Source organism: Carassius carassius, chromosome 40 (assembly GCF_963082965.1).
Source record: "Carassius carassius chromosome 40, fCarCar2.1, whole genome shotgun sequence".
Taxonomy (NCBI): domain Eukaryota; kingdom Metazoa; phylum Chordata; class Actinopteri; order Cypriniformes; family Cyprinidae; genus Carassius; species Carassius carassius.
The window spans coordinates 2,312,498-2,328,833 of NC_081794.1; the positions used below are offsets into that span (position 1 = coordinate 2,312,498).

At 35.4% G+C, this 16,336-nt stretch overlaps 1 protein-coding gene across 5 annotated transcripts in view; it reads right to left on the reverse strand.

Moving 5' to 3' along the window:
* abcc3 (ATP-binding cassette, sub-family C (CFTR/MRP), member 3) overlaps positions 1-13,340 on the reverse strand; it is a 76,304-nt gene extending 62,964 nt beyond the window's left edge. For 2 of the 5 annotated variants that reach the window (XM_059531675.1, XM_059531676.1), the window contains exon 1: positions 13,035-13,329. In XM_059531675.1, the coding sequence (XP_059387658.1) occupies positions 13,035-13,067 (33 nt within the window). In that variant the 5' untranslated portion in view covers positions 13,068-13,329. Of the gene's footprint in view, positions 1-13,034 lie in introns of all 5 variants that reach the window. The other 3 variants (XM_059531677.1, XM_059531679.1, XM_059531678.1) reach the window with 2 other exon arrangements.
* Positions 13,341-16,336: the final 2,996 nt, after the last annotated feature.

Consider the following 16,336-nt stretch of genomic DNA (forward strand, 5'->3'; position numbering starts at 1 on the left):
TTTGTGCGCACAATTTATTAATTTGTTCCATTGATTTATAAATTGTGCGCACAATTTACTAATTTGTTCCATTGATTTATAAATTGTGCGCACAATTTACTAATTTGTTCCCTCGATTTATAAATTGTGCGCACAATTTACTAATTTGTTCCCTCGATTTATGAATTGTGCGCACAATTTACTAATTTGTTCCCTCGATTTATAAATTGTGCGCACAATTTACTAATTTGTTCCACTGATTTATAAATTGTGCGCACAATTTACTAATTTGTTCCATTGATTTATAAGTTGTGCACATGATTTACTAATTCGTTCCTTTGATTTATAATTTGTGCGCACAATTTACGTATTTGTTCCATTGATTTATAAATTGTGCGAACAATTTACTAATTTGTTCCCTCCATTTATAAATTGTGTGCACAATTTACTAATTCGTTCCTTCTCTCGATTTATAAATTGTGCACATGATTTACTAATTCGTTCCCTCAATTTGTTCAAATCGTGCACATGATTTATAAACCAAGAGATTGAATTAATACATTGTGTGCATGATTTAGCAAATCGAAGGAATGAAATAGTAATCGTGTGCATGTTTTAGTGCATCGAGAGAACGAATTAGTAAATTATACGTACAATTTATTTATTTTTCTCGCATGTTAGGTGCGGGGCTCCATACAAAACTGTCTAATTCTCAAAATCGGGAAGAAAGCAGAAATGTTAATGTAAACCTATTATGATTCCATAAAGCCTTGATAAATATTACAAGTGGACTTATCGAGTGAATGAATGCTAGAAGAATGCAGAATATAACCTCATTCATGTGATTAATTGCTGGAGTCATCCCAGGACAGACACCTCAGTTATTTGACCCACACTTCCAATCCTCAGAGCGATTATTAGAAAGCCTGTTCTGCACGTTCAGACTGTCCGTGTGAGGATACTGTTGTCATCAATCACATATTACTTTAACACAAACAACACTCTACATATACTGTAAAAAGGAGGTCACAGTATCAGAAAGCCATACAGTGTTCTCAAAAACCTCAATCCACACTAAGAGAAGAAGCACGGTTAACAATTAACTTGCAAGTTTAACGGCTTCATGCTGCCAGCTGCGAATTGTCACACACCCGGATGACCAGACCAGGATGCATAAACCTATAAATTCATCAGACAATATGTATTAAACTGTATTATTAGACATCAAGCTCTTTTGATACTGCATCAACCATTTTTTATAATAAACCATGCTTTTTTTTTTTAACTCTAATGTAGTGTTTAGTTTACCCACAGAGATTAATGAAAGCATGAGATCTACTTTAATGTGTATTGTATTACTGGTCATATTCACGCACACAAACACATTCACACGAATAACTTGAATGATACAATCGTTCATAGTGAGCTGTGTAAATAAAGCAGTGTTTAAACAGCCATATGGAGATCTCCCATAGGTGTGCCATATCAAACACGCTCAGGAATCAGGTTTGGACTAATGCTTTCAGATTTAGACAATGACTAGTGAAACATGCTGACTTCAACAGGAAATGTGACACCAGCACTGAATTTTGCTTTCCAAACATAGCATGGATCACTGTATTTTCTTTCCCAAGTTATCATATGATGCGGATGATGAGCAAACCTGCACGAAGGGGATTTCACACGGCTTTAATAAGGAAGCGAAACCTTGAAGACTCATTTATAGACTGGTTTTCCCGTTTATATTGTTAGAGGGCATTATCTGGTAATATGTGGTCTTGTAACAACCCAATAATTGGTTCACGGGTTAAAAGTGCAACATTAAGGGCATCAACTGGAAATCACTTTTAAGCCATAATTATTGTTCATTTTTGTTCAGTGCAAGAGCAATGCTGGTTTGTAAGGAATCTGCTCGTTCTGCTTGCTCAACCCAAAGCCATTATACGTGTTGCTACATGTCGAGTTACTAAATCAAGTTTTACTTCCCTTGAAAGTAAACACTGGTTAGTTTGAGTCAAGAGACTCTAATGATTCAGAGCTGAATGTAGATGTTTCTGATTTTCTGGAATGGTTTCAATAATTTTTGCTAAAGCTGAACTAGACTTGCTTTTCCTGTAGGAAATACCAGCACTCACAGTAGAATGCTGTTAAAAGGGTTATTTCACCCAAAAATGAAAATTAGCCTGTGTTTTGATACTAATGATAAAATATTTTTATTAGTGGGAAAAAAAATATTATTTGTGACCCTGGAGTCTCTAGGGTATATTTTTAGCAATAGCCCAAAAAACACTGTATGGGTCAAAATTATCGATTTTTCTTTTATTACAAAAATCATTGGGTTATTAAGTAAAGATCATGTTCCATGAAGATATTTAGTAAATTTACTATCATACATATATCAAAACGTAATTTTTGATTAGTAATATGCATTGCAAAGAACTTCAATAGGACAACTTTAATGGTGATTTTCTCAGTATTTGGATTTTTTTGCTCCCTCAGATTCCAGATTTTCAAATAGTTGTATCTCAGACAAATATTGTCCGATCATAACAAACTATACATCAAAGGAAAACTGATTTATATAGATGATGTATAAATCCTAAAGACTTGGTTTTGTGGTTAAGGGTCACATTTAATTAAAGTGATAATTTGGTTTGGAGAGACCAAACTTGATCTAGCTCAGGACTGTTTTGATTATCATAACCCTATAAGCTATTTTAAGAGATTTTCTTGTGAACGTTGTGCCTGAATAAATCAGTTTTTTCATCCAAAAATAAAGCATCTTATCCCTTACCTCTATTTTGTTTCGTATCCATATGACTTACAAAAGAATGATGTCATTCAGTGACTTTTTCATGTGGCTAACTAAATGGTGAATAAGAGCGTTTATCTGTCTGTCATCTCATTTGGTGGCAAATACATTTATTTGTATAAATGAATTGTGTAATCATTGTAATTACATAATATGATTTTCAAAAGCTGAAGTAATTACCTTTATTTATTCGTTACAATATGTATAACTCAATACTTAAACTAATTGCAAATGCTGGATAATCAAAGTCTACTGATTAACCAGTGAAATAATCGACGATTAGTCGATTAATCGTACTAATAATCATTAGATTAATCGATTATCTAAATAATTGTTTGTTGCAGCCCTAAAATAAATGAAATAAAAAACATGCCTCACACGGCTCCATAGGGGGTGAATAAAAGCCTCATGTAGCGAATCCATGCATTTATTACATTTGAAATATACATAGAATTTTTATATCAAAATAAAATATTTTTAATATACGTTTTAATATTGTATTATTAAATTATACTTACTCCTTATACTTATTCAATAAAATATCTCAAATAATTTTCAGAACTACTAGTGAATTGAATCAAACATGAAACATGAAATATCTTCTGACTGACTGTGACTGTTTCACATCATGCAGCAGTTTCACGTCCAGTATGGACAGATAAATGTTATTATATTGTTTGATTTCAGATACTGACACTTCCATGAATTGCTGTTCAAGTTTAAGTGAAGTTTAGTTGTGGTTCTGTGTAAATGAAACCAACATCAGAGCCGCTTTGCTGTCAGCTTCAGGCAGAGAATCACTATCATTCACGGCATGAATTAAGACAGCTGAACGTTCGCACTAAACATTAGGACACTGCTGGCTCAATTATGTGGTTCTGTGCAAGTTTTTAAAATCGCTAGGACCTGTCTCTCACAACTTCGATCACTTTTTCAAAACCCTTTTCACAGTGAAGCACTGCAGCGTGCGCGAACTGTAGATCATTTATTATAATTTTGGCACCAAATACAGTACATACATGAATTGTTTTCTCACTCAGACACAAAAAAGCACAAACTCAAAAACAGGTCAATTTACACTTTCAACTTAATTTCAAAAACTTACGTAATACAACCCTCGATATTATGGTGCTGGAATCACTCCACAGTGACAAAACAAAACACACCCAAGAGTGACTAATTGACAGTAATACAGAGAACTGTTAGCTATTAACTTTAAATTATAGTATATGTAGATGAGTTTGTTTCTTCATCAGATTTGGAGAAATATAGCATTGCATCACTTGCTCAGCAACGGATGCTCTGCAGTGAATGGGTGCCGTCAAAATGAGAGTCCAAACAGCTGATAAAAACATCACAGTAATCCACAGCACTCCAGTCCATCAGTTAATGTCTGGAGAAGACAAAAGGAACAAATCCATCAAGATGTTTTTAGCTTCATCAGGTGAAAAAAAAAGTCCATCTCCTGTTGTCTCACACATCAAAATTAGGGATGCATCGATCCAATACTCAGGATCGGTATCTGCTCCGATACTGGCATTTTCTGTAGATCGGGTACCGGCCACATATTTGTTTAGAGCCGTTTTGGCTTGTAAACGGTGCTTGACCTATGCAGATTTCTCTCCTGATTCAGACCAGATGACTTTTTCACTGAAGGAAGTGTTATTATGGTTTTCAGACTTGTATTTTAGTTAAAAACATCTTAACGATGGATTTGTTTCTTCCAAACACACAGCTTTTGTCTTCTCAAGTCATCAACTGATGGACTGGAGTGCTGTGGATTATTGTGATGTTTTTATCAGCAGTTTGGACTCTCATTCTAACGGCACCCATTCACTGCAGAGCATCCATTGATGAGACACTGATGCAATTCTCCAAATCTGATAAAGAAATCTTGACATTTTGCATGGACTGAGGGTTCATTTTTGGCTGAACTACTTTTTTTCATTGCAGAAAGCATTTATTAATACCCATAAAAGCAAAGGCAGCTGCTCAGTGGCATTATTTAGGTGTCTGCCTGAATTGAATGCAGTGCGAATAAGGATTAATTCAAGCAGACATTAATTATATTCAAAGCCAAAACTGACAAATTCAACGACAGTCATGAGACAATCCATGCAAAATCCAGTAGGTCACAACTCACCAGTGTATTTCCAGTGAAAACATGGGTCAAAAGAGGTGAGAGATTTGAAACAGAACAGACCTTACCGATCCGGCTAAAAACGTGTTATGCCCTGGAATGAGTTACCTTACCTGACATTTCACACATGCCAGTAATTGATTTAGCGCTCATTATAGTAACATTCAGTATTAACCATTCAGGGGTAATCCCTGGTGGATTAACTACTTTGTGCTCATTTGAAATTGGGACAGCAACATGCTACAAGTAATTCCCAACAATCTCATTTCAGTTCATTGCTCTTTTCGAGTAACTCAGCTTTTGTTTTATCACTGAGAAGGATTTCACCTAAATATGAAATCAATGCCATACATGAAATATGATACAATGAAATAGTTACAAAGCTGTGTAACATTTAATTTGAGTAATCTGAGTACTGGAAAAAATTACATTAATACATAAGCTACGAATACATAATGTATCATATCAGTTTTAGATTTTTAATTGTGAAAATCATATTTGCTGTCATAAAACGTTCACTTACAGATTACAAAATACTAATAATTTAATATAGTAAAATAAAAAACCTTAAGACTCATAATGAATATTCATGTTTTATTATATCTAAATTCACAGCTTTTTTTATTTTAATATCTATATAAAGATATATTTATATAAAATGCAATACTAAATTAATAATTATTTTAAATAAAAAAAAAGAAAATTTTACAGTACATTTCTTTGCATGTTACAGTAAATATAAAAAAATATCTTAAAGGAGTCATACCCTCGTATTACCTTGGATACCTACGGCTGTATTATAGTCTTTCAGGCCCTTCTAAAAAAGAAAAGTGGAAAAAAAATAAACACAGAGCTCCTCAGACCCTTATCTCTGTAGGCATTATTGTCTCGCGAGATCTGATGCGATATTTTGGCTGTCGTGAACGGTCATTATAATAATGCAAATGAGGGGCACGTTGATTGGTTGCAGGAAGGAGGGGGGTTGACACCGCAGGTAACGCTTTAGCATATCATTACAAACTGACATCATGGCGCAAGTTGTGAATGAACGCGACAGGCTTCCCGGCCAGCGCCGTTTAGGGCTTAAATCAAACTTCATTCACGCACACATATAAAACACGCTTGCATATATACTAAGTACTAGTCACACTCACACATACATGTATATGAACTATCTACGCACATAAAGTTACTCATATGAGACGTGAGCACAGCACACACACACAAATATAAGACGTGAGCACACACACACACAAACTAGACGGGGCCTCATGTAAGCATTAGGTAATAAATATTCAATAACCTAATTCATGATGATCTCAGTCATTTGTTTTTTGCAAAGTACGTTAGCAGCCATTCCCCATACCTCGAAGCTAATACTCCTGCCAGTGTTGTGCCTGGACGCGTTCATTGAACGATAATTCATGAACTCGTTCATATTTTGGGCGAACATGAACTGAACGTACCGCATTACTGCCTGATGAACGTTACTGTGAAGTCGTTCATTCTGGTGTCTGTGAATGCCACTCTCTCTCTCAGTTTAACTTCGTTCAGTAGGATGCCAGTTTCTATAAAGCCTTCCAGGCGAAAACCCACCTAAAACACACCGTAAACCGGCCTTAATATGTAGCGGAAAAAACACCCAATTTGGCAACGCCAGACTCTCTTGTTCAAAGTCGTTCATCAAAATGAACAAATTAGGGCTGGGATAAACGATTATTTTTTAAACGATTAATCTAGCGATTATTTTTTTCGATGCATTGATTAATCTAACGATTAATTTTTCAGACCGATTCGATTTCGATTATCTCCCCATTAATTGACTACTAACAATTTATACATGTTAATTTACATATCTGAATGAAAAAAACATGAATTCCTTAACATTGCAATACATGTTTATTGCTCTTAAAATTACAAAATAAAAGACTGACTAAGAATGCATTACTTTGCAATTGTATAGAGATAGCATTCAATAAAACCTTGAAGCCTTGAAAAAACATAGCTTACTGAAACAAGCTTACTGAACACATAGGCCCTAGCTTACTGAAAAAAAGTTCTTCTTTCAGATGAAAATAACAACAACTTGATGTCTAGCATTCAATAAAAAAGTTCACCCAAAATACTTGTTTAGAGCAATTGAAAGAATACAGTAACCAATGTAAACTTTAGGGCTTTAAGCTAATACAGAGAGTGCTTTTCCAAAATAAAAATAAAAAATTTAACAGTGGGAGCCAGCAGCCTGTCATGGAGAAAAAAAAATCACCGAATGCTCCACGTGAAACTTTGGCGTTCCGCCCTTTTTCTTATCGTGTCTAATGATTTTGGTTAATATTCACGAGGGGTGGGGGAAGAGAGAGAGAGAGCGCTCGTGTAGTTTGAAGACTGTGAGTGAAACTGCGCGTGAAACTTTGGTGTTTCGTCCTTTTTCTATCATGTTTAATGATTTTGATTTTGCACAAGGGAGGGAGAGAGCAAGAGGCGCTCGTGTTGTTTGAAGACTGAGTGCGCGCGCAGCCGGGGCCAGTGTTGCCAGATTGGAAATGTCCAAGTATCGTACCAGAAGTTCAAAATTATCGTATTTGGAAGAAAATTATCGTACACGAGTCAAAAGAGTTATTTATCTATTCTAAACCAACAACATTTCGACACGACCTGCAAATTACCACAATAGATAAGGCGTATTGTTGGACGGAAGCAGCGAGACAAAATACTATCCCATTATTTTCAGTGACTGTCTCGGGCGTGGCGCATATTAAAACACATTTAAATGATTTTAACACTTGCTTTGTCGCATCCAGTTAAGAAGGAATTTAGCTGTTTCTGCGTGGTGCAGTTAACTCCACATCTGAGCCGCTGTCATCGGAATCCTGCGTGTTGCCAGATGTTGAAGGGAATCTTTCTGTCATGGACCGCAACTAGTGCTCGTTGGCTTTAAAGCAGGGCACCCTCCAGCATTCTTAACACACTCTGAGGTGCACACGAATGCATTTAGAGTGTCTGTAATGAGCCGATTTCGTGTATGAGTAAAGAAGCCCTATGACTGCAACTACCACCATTTAAATTTTCATAAAATACTGAAATTATCGTACATTACGGGATTTTTTTCATTATTGATCGTACATCGTACAGAGGTGAAAATTATCGCACAAATACGATAATTATCGTACGTCTGGCAACACTGGCCGGGGCTCTCTCTCGTACGTGCCCTGTCACTGTCACTCACCGATCAAATAAGGCTTTGACACCCGCCAAAAAAAAAAGATCAATGCAGAAAAACCCCTGGATTGGTTATATAACGTTGGACAGAATGTTGATCCGGCCATCGCGTATATTCAGCGCACATAAGGTAAACGTTTTGCAAACGTTTTTTAGAGAAATAAAAACAGGTCGACGAATCGATGCGCATATTTTGCGTCGACGTATTTTTTGCGTCGACGTCATCGATGACCTCGACGCGTTGTCCCAGCCCTAGAACAAATCTTTTTTCGAGTCATTTCGTTCATTTAAGGGGCTTTAAATGTTACTTTTAACTGGCAAATTCCCCGAACACATCAACATACGCAATCTTGATCATATTCTGAATTAAGAAATCATTATAATGCAGTCAAAAGTCCATTTTTGCAGTCAGTTTACAGGGAACATAAATAATTACTTCACCTCAAGTCTTTCGTTTATTTGTCTAGTGACAGACGCAATAGCATACAATAGCCGCATTAGCAGTTATGCTGTTTGTTACACAGCAATAAAAACACAGTCTTACCGTTTCAATTGCAGGCAATTTTGTTGGAATGGCGCTTTTCCCGAGCTTCGATGCCAACTTCGCCTGATATTGCCCCAAATTTGTGAAGGATTTCGGCGTACAATGTTTAGCACAAACACGTAACGATAAGCCAGTGGAAGGGTTGAAGGAACCGCGTCATTAAAAATGAATTTAATCCACTGGTCTCTGATAGCTAGGTCCGTTCTTGGTAGAGAAAACACATTTACATGTTGATTCTGGCAGTCAACCACAGAGCAACTCACGTGTGCACTAGTTCCAGCGTCTTTCTCGACTGAATATGAGGGGGAGAGGGGAAGGGCCAGCTTCCTGCTGCGGTGTCCATATATGGTATATCCTGCCACGTCTTGACGTCAAGACGGGGAAGAAATCAATATCTCGTATTTGAGTGCGCGTGCACGTGGGCTATTTTACAAACCCTGAGGTAAACAAACGCTTCACTTTTAAATATCGGCTTCCCGGCCAGTGTATAATCGTTAGGCAATCATAACATACATTGATTCTCGTGGAAAAGTGAAAATTGTGGGTCATGACTCCTTTAAATATATAAAATAATGATCAGATTCAGCAACTACTAAATCTGATTGCCCCGAAATTCTCTCTCTGTGAAATATCTCCTGATTGACTAATTGATTCCCATCATGCTGTATAGTTTCTTGTTGGAGAAACGCACAGCTTTTTATTTGGTTTCAGATACTGACACTTCCAGTTTACTTCTTGGAAACATGTTCCCGCATTGAAACAATGATCTCTGCTATAAAACACCAGCTTTCATGATAATAGCATACATTAGTCTTTAGTGGTTCTGCTGTCCTTCATATAAACAGAGCAGCGGTGCTATTCTGCAATGGCTGCTGCAATGAATGAAGAAGACGTTCGAGGACATCTGAACACATGATCCGTATGCGCAACACAGAATGTAGACCAAGCATGAGAAACAGAGATGAAAAGGGAGCGGGAGAGCAATGTGTTTCAATGCATGTCTCATGCAGCAGAGTAGCATCAATGAGATTCAATGAGGAGCCGCAGACACACATTCAGAGAGAGTCTGCCGTTACCTTACGTGACCCATGGCTTCTGAGCAAAACTAATCTAAATCTGAGAGAGCACAATGAAATGAGCTGAATGCAGCCAGACAGCGGCGCCTCAGTCTATACAGTAAGACTAGCTGAAGTCTAAAACCACTGCCTTACAGGATTCAAAAGAACAGCTCAAAAACATGCTAAAAAATGATGAAACTGTGGAGGAAGCAGAGTAGTGCAGTATTTAATTACAGCATTTCATACAGACTGATATCAGTGCACTCTAGGAACAATAGAGTGATTAAATCTATGATATAATCAGACCAAAAATTCTCCCTTATCTCAAAACAACAGAGTTTTATCAAATAAAACAGCAAAAAATTAAATATAGTCTACATGTGCATTAAATATCCCTGTAGGTTTCAAGATCTTACACTGAAATATTGTGATTTAAACCTATAAAATAAAACATGGAAATTAAATTTGATTTAAGAAGGATATTAAACTGAAGTTACAGAACTGAGAATATTTTTGGATGGATTCTGTTACAGTAAGTGCAGAGTAATTTCACAGCACAAGTCTGTCCAGATCGTTTTAGCCACAGGAAACTGATTCTTAAGACATAAGATAATTCATTAGATCCGATAGACATAAAACATATTGGGTTTTTATACAAAATATTCTATATATGTGTCCCTGGAGCACAAAAGCAGTCTTAAGTTCCTGGGGTATATTTGTAGCAATAGCCAAATATACATCGTATGGGGCAAAATTATTGATTTTTCTTTTATGCAAAAAATCATCAGTAGGATATTAGTAAAGATCATGTTTCATGAAGATATTTTGTAAATGTCTTACAGTAAATATATAAAAATTGTATTTTTGATTAGTAATATGCATTGCTAAGAATTCATTTGGACAAATTTAAAGATCATTTCTCAATATTTACATTTTTTTACTCCCTCAGATTCCAGATTTTCAAATAGTTGCATCTCGGCCAAATATTGTCCTCCGAACAAACCACACATCAATGGAGAGATGATTTATTCAGCTCACATATTTGTATTTTGTGGTGTATTAATGATATAGATGGTAATGTGTGTGTGTGTGTGTGTGTGTGTACACAATGTACTTGAAACTTTTATGTACAATGCAATGTATATTTTCATTAAAAACTGCAACCTTAGCTAAAATGAATTATAATTTTTACTAATTTCTTGTTACATGTGAAATTGGTTGCTTTTCTAGTGTTTAAATGAACTGAACCTTCTAAAGGTGTAACGATAAGTATTATAATTATAAATTTGTTTAGAATTTTACATGCAATGCATTCACAAGAAACTATTCATGCATTAAACATACTTTATTTTTGTTGCATTATATATACAAGAATTCAAGTAAATGTTTTAATGTTATTCATTAAAGTTATATACACACATTTTGTATATAATATATTGCATTTTTTTGAAAACTAAATAATACATCATTTTAAAATGTCATGAAAATATAGCTTTCTTTTAATTGGCTTGTTCCAGGTTTATTGAAACCTCTTGCAAGAAAATTTGAAATCTCGTATTTGGAGGCAGTAAGGACAAACACTTGATTTTTGCACTTGTCTATCCTGTTTTGACTCTGGACTCAGTGATTGACATTTCTGAACGGAGGCGAGTTTCAGCCCTTTGCGTTTCTTCTTAACCTACATATCGTCTGTAATGCTGGCTGACTGACTGTACGGGCCCCTCGGAGAGCCTAATGACCCAGAGAATAAGCCTTCGCCGTGTCTGTCCAGCTAACTAGGCCATGCACACAGATGCTATTACCTCCAATAACCTCGTAAACAACATAAATTTCTCTCCAGAAGCTGTGATGCGGCCTGACCCTGAATAAACCAACATGAGAGGTGAGCAAAATGTCAGACCATATGGATAAACACATGCTATTAGTGTTAATGAAGGTTGCAGAACGTGATGGGAAGTCTGACTCATTTCCCTGAATCACTTCTTTGGAACAGTTTAGTTCAAAAGACTGATTCACTGCTTGTTTGTGATCACATGGCTCATAGAATCCCGCTTTGGGCTCTAAAATGTCATCTGCAGACACATACCATGCATTACTTTTTCTGTAATACCTGTAATATATATATATATATATATAGGTATGTTATTTATTGAAATTTCATATGCATTAATTGAACCCATCACTCAAAGTTTCAGGCATTTTTAACCTAAATAAAACTGAATTTGCATGCATTCATTTGCAATTAATTCACAAGGCTATTGCATGCTTTAATAAAAGGCTATTCATGCAAATCTTTATTTTATCATTCAAATCTATTTCACAAAAGTGTTCATCAGATACAATTATTAAGCATATTCCAGTACATCTTAAATGTCATTTCAATGTATTAAAGTCAACCTGATTCAAATATTCAATTCGCTCAAAGTTTTCTCTGTAAACACGAATCACTAACATGAATTCATTCTAGTAACTCATAAGCAATTCTGTGAACAAATTCATTGAAATGATTCAGTTCTGAAAAAATGATTCATCATGATGACAAAAACATTATTTAGATAATTCATCAAACATTCTTCTGAAATATTTCATATGGAAGTTCTTCTTATTTCATGCTTTTTGAACATTAAAAAACGTGTTTTTCTTGGTAAGGTGAACGTTAAAAACATTATGAAATGTTTAAAACGTTACACTAACGTCCGACTAAAATGTCAAGGAAAACATTCCATGAATGATGTATGAATAGTGCACTAACGTTTTAAGAACGTTATTAAAGATCAAATAAATTTGAACGGACGTTCTTTTAACGTTCCTGGAAGAACTTTAAGAGAACTTTGCCAGTAACGTTACATTAACCGTTACTTAGTTCGTTTCCCCTCCTATTTACATACGATTTTTACTTAAGAAAAAAACTATGCATGCAAAAACTAAGATGTCTTAAAAATGAAATATCTTACTTGTTTCACCAACGTTTAAAAAACTTCAGAGATTATTTCCAAAATATAAAATAACGTTTTCATAATTATACGGATACGTAATTTTGTTTGAAAAACTATTACTTCTAATACTAAGTCACAGTAAAACGAGATCTTTATGTAACGTTACGCGTAACAGCAGCGTTACATTCGTTACGCGTCGATTGTTACACCGCGTCACTCCATCGCGCGCGCGCTCGTCTGATGAGCGTCAAGGAAACACAGCTTCATATGCATTCACGAGCTGCTAAACACATCCAAAGCTCGCGCTACGTGTGTTTTTACTCTGCGAGAGTTGATGGGAACTTACCCAGAATGTCAGATTGCCGCATAAGTGCTTCATCGCTGTTCAGCGGAGCTCTTCCTTCTCCTTGTACACAGAAGGATGTGGCTGCTTTTCTTTGCTGCGCTTTTGTTCTTGCATACAACTCAAACACACGCTCATACGCGCGCACACAGACGAAACACACTGCATCGACGGACAGCGGGTAATCTGTTATGAGTTGTGTGGCCGGTTCCTAACCCTCCTCCCCGGGGGAGCGCCTTATGACGTCCGAAACTGTACTCTCTTACCCCCCTCGGCTTGTTTTGGTTCAGAGCCGACAGTCACTCCGCGGTTGTCATGGCACGAGAGCCCCGCCCACTTGGTGCGCATGCACACGTTTACATAGCTACCTAAATAGCCATCTACGATTAATAATTAAACTAGACTCATTCAAACCTTATTTGTTAGTATTTTTAATGCTAAAAATGCAGCAAGTCATCCACAAAATTAGTTTTTCCTCCTAGTTATGCCACCAAACATGTGGGAAGTCCCCAAAATATGTTTTGATAGAGCAGGAGCTGTATAAGAAAGTGTATTAAAGTTCATTTTTATTAATTGCATTAAAGTGCATAGTATAGTAATTCATTTAAAATACATTAACACATGTAATTTTGGAGAACACACTTAAGTTGAAATTAAAATACATTATTTTACATGTGCTTTAGTATATTGATATATAAAAAATAAGTACTTATTTTAAACACAATAAAATCATAATTATGTAAAATGTATGTTTAAGTAATACTTAATTAGACATTATCATACAGTGCAGTTTTATAGAGTGCGCTTAATCTCTTTAAGTACACTTAAGTGGCTTTTAATTTAAATTATATGATATTATCTGCAAAGGCACATTTAAAAAAGTATACTTTTAAGATTTGAAGTACACAAAAAGTGAACTTCTATTACAAATAAGCACATTTCTTTTTCACAAGGGAACGTTCCCTTTAAGATATGATTATGGGATCATAATGGGAAATGTTGTTTTACTTTCTGAAACTAGTAAATAAAAACGTTTGCAAAAAGTTCGACCAACTGTTTAAGAAAAGCGTTGCATGAATGATGTTTAAATACGGTAGACTATTTAAATTTCATTCATGCATCGCTTTTTTGAAACAGTTGGTCGAACTTTTTGCAAACGTTTATATCTAAAATAAATGTAAAAAAAATACAAAAAAATTTACAACAGTAGTTTAACATTTTAATTGCTTAAAATAAAATTAAAAGTAACAATTTCCTTAAAGCCATCCATAATAATAGTCAAAACGTTAGATGAACCAACGATGTAAAAATAATGTGCTCGTATGAGTGTTAATAACTGCTAAATTACTTTTAACAAACGTTCCTTTAATGTTACTGGAAGAATGTTTGTTCATAACTTTGAGAGAAGAGAAGAAAACTCTCTTAGCTGGGATGCTTCAGTAGGTCAGAAACACACACATGTCCATTTGTCTATGTTGGAAGAGACTTTTCCTCTATTCTATTATTTTTACAGTGAGAAAATTATATAATGACTATCCTCTGCCTTTAATCCATTTGCCTTTTTCACATATAGCCACTGAACAATTTCTCTCATCGTGGGTGATTTTGGATTTTGCGATGCTTGCAGGTGAAACCACACACATTTGCATTATTATGCCCCACAGGAGGATATTAATACTTACTAGACATGAATTTGCATTAATGCAAATTGTCTTCAGGCACATACATAGCATCCCATTCATATAGGATCTTTGCTGTCACGAATCTGTCACTGCTGAACAGCATTTAAGTAAAGTCCTGCGTGTATGTTTTATAAAGGCTTGTAATTCTTAATGAAAACAAGTGTTTACAGTAGAGCAGTCAATAAACCACAGAACTCATGAAAAAGCATAAGTCTTCTGAGCCAGTAGAGTGTGTAACCGAGGGATTGATCCTGATGAAGCAGATCTCATTATATGCATTAAAACCCCCTCCTCATCCTGAAAGAGCTCATCTGCACCAGAGCCAAGAGAAGAAGAGCGCAGGCCTGTCTTCCAGATCCCAGGCCTCAGAATAACTATTTGCATTCGCTGTTTATTACCTCCATTATTCTTCCCTAATGCCAAGAACATGCTTTTTGCTCTTGTATGTCTAAGCTCAGTAGACATTTTGTCTGCTCTGGATTGACATAGACCCTCTGAGTTGAGGACAGTGCTTATTATGCTGCTCTTAAATCTATAACATCAACAAACATACTCCAGCAAAAGCTAAAGCATTTGTTTCAAGAGGCAAATGCTGCACAGTCTAGTGAGACTGTTAGTTTACTGTGATTTAGCACAGATGTAAAAAATAATGTTTAACATATTCTTTGTTTCTTGTTTAATAGTTGATGTTCTTTCGCTTTTTGGGTGTTAAGCTCCCTCTAATGGTGTAATATAGAACTGCATCAACTGCTTGATTATCTGTGATTATAAGTTTAAATAGATATAAATAGTTTTACAATGAAAATACTACAAATATTATTAATAATAATAATATTGTGTAAACATAGTTCAATAAAAAAGTAAGTTGTGAAAGCCTAAAAGATCATGAAAGTCTAAAACTAAAGAATGCTGAAGCTATGGGGTGTTTTCTTTTATGTCATGTATCTGTATGTTTCCACTGACCACTAGATGGGATCCTTGTCCAGACTGATAACTGCTCAAACGCTTACAGGGAGGTTTACTAGAAGACAGAAGTCACATTGACCCAGTTAAGGCAGTTTGCTGTGGTTAATTAAAAAAGTGAATGTGACATTTGCCAAGTATGGTAGCCCATACTCAGAATAAGTGCTCTGCATTTAACCCATCCAAGTGCACACACAGCTAGGGTTTGGGAGGACACCCCTCGGGGGCCACGATGACCACAGGTCCGATGACGTACCAGTGGTGGTAAATCACAACTTAAAACATGTTTTCATAAAAATATTAATTGCTAATGAACTTTAGTAATTGTATAAGGTGGCGTGAACACAGATTTTGGATAAAATATTTGTCATTGTTTGCCGACAGTAACACATCCAAACAGTGAAACCACATAATAAATAATCGATCTACAAACATTTCTAAATTCATGTAAAACACACAATATTTTTTATTATTATTATTGGTAAGTCAATCTATTTTATATAGTCTATTGTTAATTCTACAGCCTATTGAATACTGCAATCATTTAAATTAGTTACGTTGTTTATTTGCTTCACTTAGGATCTATATTTTTATTATTAAATATATCTATCTTATCTCTTAAATTAAATAATGCTTATGTGTCTGACTGTACACCTTAAC